This window comes from Homalodisca vitripennis, chromosome 7, assembly GCF_021130785.1.
Source record: "Homalodisca vitripennis isolate AUS2020 chromosome 7, UT_GWSS_2.1, whole genome shotgun sequence".
NCBI lineage: Eukaryota > Metazoa > Arthropoda > Insecta > Hemiptera > Cicadellidae > Homalodisca > Homalodisca vitripennis.
In genome coordinates this window covers 18329506-18341860 of record NC_060213.1, presented here as the reverse complement: position 1 = coordinate 18341860, position 12355 = coordinate 18329506, and the positions used below count along the sequence as shown (strand labels likewise).

The 12355-nt window shown below is 35.5% G+C and overlaps 1 protein-coding gene across 4 annotated transcripts in view; it reads right to left on the bottom strand.

Moving 5' to 3' along the window:
- The window catches only part of LOC124366940 (solute carrier family 12 member 1), a 227806-nt gene that overhangs the window by 36557 nt on the left and 178894 nt on the right, over positions 1-12355 (bottom strand). For all 4 annotated transcript variants that reach the window (XM_046823553.1, XM_046823551.1, XM_046823554.1 and 1 more), the window contains 5 exons: positions 11913-12107; positions 10000-10231; positions 4454-4575; positions 3354-3489; positions 112-320 (listed from right to left, as the gene is read on the bottom strand). In XM_046823553.1, coding sequence (XP_046679509.1) covers positions 112-320; positions 3354-3489; positions 4454-4575; positions 10000-10231; positions 11913-12107 — 894 coding nt within the window. The remainder of the gene's footprint in view (positions 1-111; positions 321-3353; positions 3490-4453; positions 4576-9999; positions 10232-11912; positions 12108-12355) is intronic.

The following is a 12355-nucleotide window of genomic DNA, read 5'->3' as shown; positions in this document are numbered from 1 at the left end:
ATAGTCCTAACCTCGTCAATTGAATACGTTTTTTCTTTGTGTTCAATAAAAAAACTTTTCATTTCATTTGGCTTTTGAAATTTCGAGTCAGACTGAACAGGTAGTACCCACACTGAGGATATGGCCGCACAACAACAGCGAGTGCTTGGTCATGAGGCTGGCAAAGTCGACGAGAGGCGGCCGACAGCTGGGCAGAGCAGACAGTACCAGTATCTGCGGCTGGTAGTTCTTCACATGCTCCTGGACCTTGCTGAGCAGCTGGACAGCGTTCAGAGCGTTCCGATACGTCTGAGCTTGCGTAGAGGAGCCCCAGTTGACGTCTACAACAACAGCAAACCGGTCAGTTCCAAGGTAGAAAACCGAGGAGATAAAAGAACATTCAATAAAGGAGTCCCAAAACGTATCTACAGAATATATTATAGACCAATCTCTCTCTTACCCACAAGATCCAAATTTTATATAAAAGTAATACAGATTTCACATCAACTGAATCCATTATTGGTTATTTCAATAATGAGAAATACTATTCAAAGAAGATTTGTTGGTGCTTTATAAATTGTACTACCTCTGGCTTTGAAGAAGGATCATTTAACTTTAAATTATACAATTTTAATCCAGTATTGACACCACTCGTGCACAAACAACATATTTTAGGGATAAATTAATACTTACTATTTAACTCCATTCATACCAAAAATGAAAACCTTAACCTGTACTATGATTTGTTTTAGATTTTAATCTGTTTAATGTCAGTTAAAAGAATTATTTAACCATTTTAAACTAAGTTTTCTGTAGAGGATGATGATATCTCAATTGATAATGTTAAAAATCTATTAACTTTATTTTAAAACCTCTTCCTCATGTAATGAATTCTTCTTTAATTTCTTGAATGTTTCGTGACATTTTTAAAGTTGCCAGAGTAATTCCTCTCTTTAAAAAAGGTGATGTGACTGATTCAGACCCGTATCACTGCTCCCATCTTTTCCTAAAATATTTGAAAACGTGGTTTATAACCAACTTTAAAAATATTTAGTGTCCAATGAACAGTTTGAAAACAAAAATGTGGTTTTTGTTGTAGAAAATCAACAATAGCTGTGGGTATAGAATTTAGCCACTCCATTTATTACTGACAGTTGATAAAAGAGACAAAATGAATAATGAATAAATGATTTATTCCACCAAACAATATCTACAAATATTACAAGGTACAATACTTGGGAATTAACCGACCACTGTTTCAAGTAGTGTGGCCGGTGATAACATAATGAAAACATTATTATCATCCACAGTCCAGAGTTCAAAATTATAAAAACACCTGAGCCGGCTCTCTGTGACGTCTGTCAGACACAGCTGACCAACTTACACTGCATAATACATATTATACAAATGAAATGAAAAAAACTAAAGCATTTACTGTTTATTTTTTTACACATTTACTAATACTAAACAATTTAAGAAAAGGAAAAAGATCTCACTTACCAACTGTACACATAGACCAGGGAGACTACAATTTAAAAATAAATTAAATTCTGCTGAGTAAACAACCATATCTTTAATCTGTTACAAAATTTACTAATATTGCTTAAACTTTTTATTTCCAAAGGCAACTTATTAAATAAATGTGGTCCGAGATAACAAAAAGAGTGTTTAAAATATGATTTGTTAACTTTAGGCATTCTGAAAATTCTACGGTAAATATTTCTTGTAGCATATATCAAACCAATTGTTCCGTGGTTACCACATCTTGAATAAAAGAGTCTTAAAACTTTGAACACAAAAAGATGCTGAAGGGGCAAAATTCCTAACTCATAAAATATAGGGAAAGAGCTATCCCTTCTAGTTTTTTTTTGAAATTATTCTTAAAAAGTAGTTTTGAATAACTCTTATCTTTTGAATTAGGTACTTAAATGTCCCGCCCCAGCAAACTAATCCGTATTGTAATCTGGAGTCAATTAAAGCAAAATATAAACTTCTCAACAAATCTTTAGAACAAAAATTTCGTAAAAAATAAAATTTCCTAATTGAAGATTTAAGTTTAGTCTGTAAAGTTGTTATGTGTTTATTCCAAGTAAGTTTACTGTCCAAAATTACGCCAAGATATTTGAATTGTGAGACTTTACTGATCGTTTCACAGTTGCAGTTAATTTCATTACAATTTAGAATGTGATATTTAATTTCTTTTTCAAAGTTAAAATTTTTGAAATCAAAATTGACATATTGCGTTTTTTTTACATTCAATTGCATTTTATTTAAATGACACCACTTTCTTAGAGTTCCCAAATCTTCTAGTATGTAATTTAACAAGGTCATTATATTTTTGTGTGAATAAAAAAATGCTACGTCATCAGCAAACGCATTTGGCAAAATAGATGGAGGGGTTGGGTGGTGCCATGTGTCTGTATGCTGATGATTCCAACGTTTTGTTTTCTGGTCAGAGAAATGAAAATATTGAAATTTCATCATATATTGGTCTAAGAAGGATTAAGGATTTTTTTTACAAAAGGAATCTTTTATTAAATTTAGACAAATCTAATTAGATTTCTTTTTCTACAAAACATTTCAAATCAAATGTTAACTATGACATTTTTTAGACAACAACTGACTTAAATAAGTAGACCACACATAGTTTTTAGGACTTATAATGGAGAAGAATTTAGCTTGTAGTAAATATGTAGATCATGTTACTAGTAAAATGTCTACTGCTCCCTACACAATGCGACAAATAGCAAAAATTAGTAATTTTAATAAATTTAAAATAATTTATTTCACATTGATCCACTTAAATTTAGCTTACGGAATAAGCATTTATGGAGCAACAACCATAAACAATTTAGATACGTTATTGGTCCTACGAAACATCGTGGGAGTCATACAGAAACACATACATACAGATTCTGTTAAACATATTTTTTCTGAATTGGGCATTTCTACATTAAATGGATTACATATATTTGAATTAATAATTTATGTTAACACTTTTTTGATCCTAGACTAATAACAAACTAATAAACATACATATAATACTCGTTTTAACCCTTTGGGGCCAGTATTAAATTCATATGATAAAAATTATTTTTTATTTTGTATAGAAACCTTTTGTCAAACAACGAGTGTGATGATACGCCCAAAAATAGATTGAGGTTTAAAAATCACTAATTTTATTGTTCTAAACCACTCGTACATGTGGATGTTGAGTTTAGCTCCAGTTCACTTCTAACTGCAGCATCTGGAATCGGGAGTCATGTTTGTCTGAAGAGATCAAAAAAATCGGTGACAAAGAACCTCAAAATGAACTACTTACATTGACTCAACATGAGGGGCACCTGGTACATGCCATGTACAGTACAACTCACCGGTTTTCCTGTAGGAGACGATGAGGTACAGAAAGAGCTCCAGTCCCATGGTGAGGAGAGCAGTCCACCAGGAGATGAGGAACATGACTGCCACACACAGGATGGCTCCGGCCAAGCTAAGCCACATGTTGTAGTGCTGCAACATCCATCGAATTGTACCGTTATTATAGTACATATTACTTTGGAGCTAATACTTTATAAATCAAAACAACTTTTCGGAAATACTTGATTTATTCCGAATTAAACTTCACCCAAAATTTTAACAAAGTTTACAAAGATTTGATTTTCTCCAAAACTTCTCACAATCGATCAAATCTAATTAAGAGTCTGATCAAAAAGAATTAAAATTAAAATGAAACTAAAAATGTATACTTCTCCAAAAATGGTTTAAATTAACAAAATAAAATAAAAGGTTCTCTTCTCAAAATATTCAAAAAATCAATATAACACAAAACTTGATATTAACTTTACGACCAAAATTTAATTCACAATACTTCAAAAATTGAATTAATTCTCAGACTCTGTAATATGGAAAACTTTAGAAATTTAATTACAACAGTATAAAAATAAAAGATATTAACTAAACGCTGGTACGGGACTTACTACTTTGAAGACTATGGAGGCTGATAGGAAACTAAAAACGCACTAAAGAAAATTAATAACTTGATTTGAATTTACACCCGATTAAAAGAATTACTCTAGATCCCAAACTATAGGATTAGAGGAAGAACTACTGCTTCTCAGCTGAACGTCTCTATGCTGTCGTCTCTTCAACACTGGTCCCCCTCTCTCCGGGAACCGGCTCGGGAACGTATCACCGTAGACATCTCGATCAGCTGATGTACCGGTCTAACCAACAAACAATGTCCACGCACCGCGTCTAGTTAACAAAAGAGCCTACTTCCTACCGCGATTCAGCATAAATAATTACAACTACGGTACAGAATATCCATTAAATATGCAAGTTATACATGGGCTACAGGCACATTCTCTGCGAAGAATACACTCAGGGAACAATCCACACATACAAATACTTTATCTATTTTACAGTTGCAATATATTCACTGTTCCTGCCAGAATAAAAAAGAGCGTAGACTCACTTTGAATGTCGGCCGCCAACCGATGGGTTTGACCAGTGAGGCGTGAAACGTGCTGAAGTTGACGAGAGCGTACGCAGCGAGGAAAAAGTTGGAGATTAACGGAGCGATTGCATTCAGCTGACCTACAGGACACAAAACGTATTATAATTTAGCAACCTCAACTGCTATTATTTTAAATATTTCATGTATGACACTTAAATTGAAGTGATTATCTGTTTCAGAAATGCACTGAATATAATCATGGTGCCACAAACATTATAATAATAGGCATCTGTGATAGTCATCTAAATGTAAATTACAGTGCAATCTCGCTAATCCGGCAGTATATCGGGATTTGTATTGTCGGATTACTGAAATTGCTGGATTAATGGATGTATGGGTAAAAACGTAAGAAAAACATACAAATATACATTGAAATTTATTAGAAACCAATTAAAGTATAGTTTAACATAAGTAGAACGCAAAAGTACAATTGGAAAATAACTAAATACACAATAAAACGTAATAAACAAACAGTACAGTATGCGTAATCTGGCTGTGAAATAAACAACGGAAGGATACAGTACAAAACATTTGAAAATCAATGTGTAGATTTACATACCGTAAAATGAAAAATCTGCATAGGCCTATTCATTACAGATATGAAAAAAGTCTTCGATAGTTTTTTGTTTTTTAGCATCAAATGAATGCTTCAACACTTTTTCTTGAAGTCCTTTGAGTGTAAGGAGTTCAGAAGCTGATGCACTATTTTCCTCCGCCCAAGTTATAGCCGTGGTGAACGCACGCAGCGCCTGATCAGTGTTTACTGTCTGTGGAGCAGCTGCGACACAATCAGTTCCCCTCTCCCCTTCGTCGTCGTCAACGCTGTCGAGTATGTCTGCTACTATCTCGTCGTCTGTCATTATTTGGTACAATTGTCCTTCTTCCTCAACGGTGAACCAGTCATTTAGATCAGTTTGCGTCAGGTCATTAGGATCATCCACAAGCTGCTCAATAATTGCGTCTCTTAAGTCATTTAGCTCAGTTTCGTCGTTTTGTTGTTCAGAGTCACTTTTTTTCTGTTTTTCGTAATCCTGTAGTAACGTCATAGTAGGCCACAATTTTTTCCATGAACAGACAATGGTTTTCGTTGAAAGTTTTTCCCGTGCACTAGCTAAGTTAAAAACAACGTCTTTAAGGTTAGTGTTCTTTAGTGCTGTAACAACACTCCCCTCTTTTGACAAAATACTGTACAAAAGGGTTTTTTTTTTTTGTAACTTGTCTTTACGGTTTGGATAATGTTTTGATCCATAGGTTGTAGTAATGGAGTAACATTTGGGGGCAAAAATAGTGCACAGATGTTGCCATCCCTTAATTCCTCTGCATTAGGATGCCCAGGGCAGTTGTTGAGAAGTAACAATGCTCTAAGAGGCAACTTCTGTTTTTTCAAAAATTTCTTGACTGATGGAACAAAGCTGTTATGAAACCATTCGTTGAAGAGAGTCTTTGTCATCCAGCCTTTTGTTTGGTTTGTGTATTCCACGGGCAAATTTACGTTCTTAAAACACCTGGGGTTTTTTGATTTACTGATCACGAGCATTGGTAATTTATGAGTGCCACTGGCATTACAGCAAGGCATAAATGTGATTCGGTCTTTTGCCAACTTGCGGCCAGGTGCGCTTTCTTCAGCTTCTCTGTGAACAAACGTTTTTTTTTTTTGGCAAAAGGCACCAAAATAAGCCACTCTCATCCACGTTATACACCTGATCTGGGGTCAAGTTCATTTCTTCAACAGTTGTTATGAATTTTTCTATAAAGGGCTCAACCGATTCTTCCTGGCACGACAGTCTTTCACCAGTTAAACTTAACAGTCTAATCCCAAAACGTCTTTTAAACTTGTCCAACCAACCTACACTGGCACGAAAGTCGTCCTTCATTATTTTGTTGTAGAAGAACTTGGCTTTTTCCATAAGGATATCACCTGAAATAGGTGTATGCTTGCTTCTTTCTTGCATGAACCATGCAAAAAGTGCATCTTCAACTTGGGGAAACTCACCTGATTTCAAGGTTTTTCTTGCAACAGCAGATTTCTCACTAGGCCTACTTTTGAAGAACAATTCAATTTTGTCCTTTTTGTTTTTAATGTCGCGTATTGTTGCACGACCAGTGTTGTATTCTTTGGCCAAATGAGCCAACCTTTCTCTAAACGTTTTAGAATTTCGTACTTTTTATCGATTGTTAATGTCACATGTTTACGTTTTTCCGACATCGCACTCAACTATTATAAAATATCGTAACAACACACACGAGCACACACGTCAACGAAACACAAACACAAGCAAACACGTCAACGGAACGAAGCTGTATACAGTAGTACTGTAGCCAGAGCGAAAGTAGGCAAGCAACTGACGAATGACTAGTGGCGGCGCGGAGGGCCGGTGAGTCATCCGTGCTTCCAGTGACATGAACCGAAGGGCATTGACCCGACCCGTCATCGCTCGCACAGTGCCGGATTACTGGATGTGCCGTATTAGCGCACGGCCGGATTATAGAGACTGCACTGCACAATGTATATTTAAAATCATGCTTAAGACACAAGACTTTTTGGTTGAGAAACATTTCCCCCTGGATACTTATAAACCAATGAGGTGTGTATCTGTAGGACAAATTATGGGAGAGGTGACGTACTTGTCACCAACACCAAAATTTACATAATCTCTTTTAATGATTCATAATAGTTTTATGTGTCTGCCATTCACAGGGTTAAAATTCAAAGAGTGATTGTTTTGATTTTGTTTTGTAACATTTTAAATTGCTATATTGTTTAGAAAGCTAACATTGTTGGGTAAACTGTCAGAATAAAAGCTTTCTTCATTCCAAATGTAAAACAAATACAAATAACATATAATTTTATATTTTTAATTCTAAAGCGTACTTGTCAATTGATTAATTTATGTTATATTTCATTATCTCTAGAAGTTTTTAATATGTAATAAGGATTTTTATTACTTTTGCTATGACAGCTGTATTAAAAAATAACATAAATTAAATACGAGGGTAATTCAGAAAGTAAGGTCCATTTTTTTATTTAAAAAAAACCACAACAGATATTTTCCAAAAAACTTGTTTTATTTGATTCCTGACATCAATCACTATTTTTCTACATAATTTCCACTTTTGTTTAAACATTTGTCATAACGATCTACAAGTTTTTGAATGCCGGTGTCATAGAAGTCGGCCGCCTCCGACGATAACCAGTCTTGTACTGCTTGTTTCACCTCGTCATCAGTGTTGAAGCGCTTCTCGCCTAGGAACTCCTTTAGGTAGCGAAACAAGTGGAAGTCGCTCGGCGCGCCAAGTCTGGGCTGTATGGCGGGTGTTCTAGCTGTTTCCAACCAAACGATTTGATGAGGTTTTGGGTTTGGTTGGCAAAGTGGGGTCTGGCATTGTCATGCAGCAACGAAACTCCAGCTGTCAATAGGCCACGTCGCTTGTTCTGTATGTCTCGTCTAAGGTTAGGAGTGTTGCAATAAGTGGCCGCATTTATTATTGTTCCTCGCTCCATGAACTAGACTAGCAATATCCCACGTCTATCCCAAAACACTGTCGTCATAACCTTGCGTGTGGACAATGTTTGTTTTGCTTTCACTTTAACCGGTGACGCCACTCCATCGACTGGCGTTTCGTTTCGTTTCTGGGGTTATGTGGGAAACCCATGTCTCGTCACCCGTCACAATGTGGTCTAAAAGGTTATCACCTTCCTGATGATATTGGATCAAAAATTCAAGAGCAATACCCATTCTTCTTTTAATGTGTTCCTCAGTAAGCTGCCTGGGAACCCAACATGAGCTCAATTTGCGAAAATCCAAAATTTCAGAAACAATTTTAAACAATGTGGTTCTACTCATGTTTGGAAATTCTATTGCTAATGAAGAAACAGTGAATCGCCGATCTTCACGAATTTTTTCATCGACGACTTTCACCAAATCTTCGGTGATCACTGACGGTCGACCACATCGTGGTTCGTCATGGACATTTTCCCGTCCATCTTTAAAAGCTCTCACCCACTTCCGCACTTTGTTGTCACTTATTGCATTTAGACCGTACACCTCACTTATCTGTCGATGAACATCGGCGGCTGAAACGTTCCTTGCTGTCAGAAACCGTATCACAGACCGTATTTCGCAGTAGGCGGGACGTTCAATAGTTTTAAAACATTTTAAAAAGGCACAGACAACAGCAGACTACAACGATTTTACTGCAAATAGCGTCGTTCTGCGCAATGCATGCCGGGAGTCAGGGCGCATGCGCATTTCGCTGCTCGCTTACTGTTTGTCTGGTTAACGCGAATCGGACCTTACTTTCCGAATTGCCCTCGTATATTTAAATGTAAATTTCTACAAATGTAATATATTTGTTAACTAATAACAAAAAAACTGAATGATTTTAGAGATATATGGTCAATTATATTTATCAATTCTGGATTTGATAGAATTTTAATAGTTTTGAGCTGTTCTTAATTCTGTAAAATTTAATAATTCAATCTGATATCAGCATTTTGAACAATTTTACTGCATAAATACCAAACAAAGCAGCAGCAACACAATATACTGTTGAGTAACTTGTTAAAATTGCATCTCTGAATTCTCAAATCCATCAAAATTTAACCATATTAATAATATATGAAAACTATCTTTGTTGTCAAGTAATTAATTTAATTAACACATGTGAGTTGTACAATATCAGGTCAGGTGATTAACTGTTACAACATCTATGTCGGATGGCACTTGTAATGATATGTCACTTTTACTCAATTTTCTGCCGTCTGCCGACTGGTGCGATCGCACAGCAATTTTCCTTACACGTTGTTACAATGTGTTAGGTCATTTGCCACATAACAATGTGTAACAAGGAAAATCAAGTCCATCAAGTCAATCAAAACAGATCCACTTTTGTTCACCACTTCGCTGCTGGGCCTTGGCTTAGGCTGTCATCAATGTTACAGTTTGTTACTTATTTCCAATGTTGGTAGAATGTATGGTATACCATCACTTTGTATATATTTTTAAATAATACAATTATCATCATTCTCTTGCTCAGCAATAACTTCGAAATGAGAAAGAAAAGGTGTACTCAATAACGAGATACTGCATTAGTGACGTAAACGAACATGTCTGAAAATAGGTTAAGAAACTGGCTAGATTAGCAACAAAACCCAGCAGATTATAATAATTTTCCATCTGTCGTTAGTAGTTTCTAACGTGCGATCACAGCACCAATTGGAAACATCGTGACTGGCTGAAAATTAAATAAAATGATGTAATCACAATGTCTGCATAAGAGTGGAACAGCAAAATCGCAATGTCGGACATTGCAAGAGAAAAATATAAAACTATTATAAAATATAATAATGTTTACATCATCAAAGAGTTACCAACACCTACTTAAACAAAACATACATTACGTATAATAATGGATCAGAATCCAATTCAAAATCAACAACAACAATCTTTAAGTACAAGAGGAGATCTTTAGGGAATAATAATTCACTACGAGTCTGCACTGACCGATGAGGATGAAGACGATGGCGATGAAGAAGGTGAGGATGTAGCCCCGCACCGGCTCGTTGTTGCGGCCGTAACCCTTGCCGAAGAACTCGATGTACGGATACAGCTTGTCGTTGCACAGCGCCTGGAACACCTTAGGTGCGGACACGAGTGAGCCGAGAGCAGACGACAGCGTGGCAGCGAAACACCCTGCGTAGATAAGAGGTCCAAACACGGACACCAGCTCCATGATCTGTCGTACAACATGAGTACAATACACTACTGATTACAATAATTCGAAACCTAAGCCTTGTGTCATTACTAACATCTAAGACGTTCACACTGGGTCAAAAATTCTTGAAATATTTTAGCCTTGCTGTGGAGAGCTATCAGAGTCATCTGATGACTGAGAATGGCTCTCAAGAGCAAGATCAAAATATCTCAAGAACTTAATTAAATAAGCAATGTTTCAACACAATGTGAACCGGAAGGCTTTGATGTTACTGACTCCGTCTCTACGTCGTGTGGGATTGCAGATGTTTACTTCAGTCTCACAAAAAACTTGATGATAAAAATAGTTTCAATAATGCCTTGCTCGAGTAGAAGTTACTAATTTGAAGTAACTCCCCTCCTAATTTCAATAAACATTTTTTTTATCTACAAAAATGATATTTTTCTTTTCAAAATATTTACATAATAAAATGACTAATTTTAAAGATTATTGAAGTTTTAACAATATCACATGCTATTTAATTTCAAGCAGAAAAATAAAAATGAAAGATGCAGTGTGTATTACAACTTATCAGTAACATGGATGAACAGTAAAACTGGATGCTGAAAGACAAACTGAAAATGGAAAACTGTAAACTGACAAAAGTTTGATGAGCAATCACTTCATTTCTATAAGCTTTTGAATTAAACTGCAAAAGGACAATATAGATCTGAGATTGATTAACTTGGTAAAAGATAAAGCACAACTTTAAACTTAGAACAAATCACCAACAAACTTTCAGCATTAGGAGATGAATGAATGAATGAATGAATGTTTATTCCATCAACTGTACATGAAATACACAAATGACAATAGTAAAGAACTAAACAGAATTGTTTTGAAAACAATAGTTTACTAGTTATCTAGCTAAGATATTACTTAAATAATTAATAAGGAATAAAGCCTGCATGGGCATTCAGCCTGTGCGCAGGCTTCAGTTGATCGTCCGCCACGATAACTTAACATGAATCTTAACTTGATATCTTTAATAGCATTTAATAAATAGAATGTGCTAGAATTTTTAACATAAAATTTATAATTTAAAATAAAATAAAAGAACACGATTTAATATGAGAACTGGCTTGTTACGTTTAGTAAAAAAGTAATTCAGTGTTAGTTTATCTATGATAATGCAACAGCGTCATATCATGCTGTATTTAACCACTAATTCAGGTTATATTCAAGATTAATGGGAAAGTAAACAAAAGAGGCAGAGGATTTCATATTTAATTCACCAACCACAATTTTGTGAGGAATTTCTAGGGAAATAAATTTACATCAAACTTCAAAATGAGTTCTCTCATTCACCTAAAGGCTGATTTATTTAGATAGAATAAATCAAATTCAGATATAGGGAACTATCCACCGTTTAACATCAAAACATACAAAACTGTATATTATTTCTCAAACAGGATTGGTTTTATTCCAAGAGTGGACTCTTTTGTCACTGTTTCCCATCCAAGGACCATCAAAATTGTTAACAAAAAATTGGAAACGATCCATCCCAAGATGTCCCTATCAACCTAGGATTTTAGTATATCCGTGGTTAGCTTTCAATAACAATGTATTCTAAAATCCTAGGTTAATCAAAACCCTCATATTATTGTATAACCTGACTGAAGGAGAAGAGATACATAACGAGTTAGAACGGTTATGCACTCACGGAGAAGCCATTGTGGAGACCGTACTTGCACTTGATGCCAGTACAGTTGGTGAAGGTGCCGTTGACGACGTCCTCCACATTCCCCGTGGCGTCCCTGGCCACGATACAGCCGGCTATCACAGCCATCCCCATGTATGAGAGGGTGGTGATCACTATAGACAGCAGCGTACCCTTCGGTATGGCCTTCTGGGGGTCCTGTAACACAAACACTCACTGTAAACACAATACACAATAGTTATATTACCTTTTTTTTAATAAATCAATAATACAGGATTAGGGAGGATAACAAGACAGCTACATTTGTTACTACTGTTGTTTCGTTACATGATACATATCAACTGAAACACGACTTTTCAAAGATATAATCAAAATTAAAAAATACTTATTTACTAACTAACCATTCAATCATTGGATTTTAACCCTTTGCACGCCAACGTACCTAT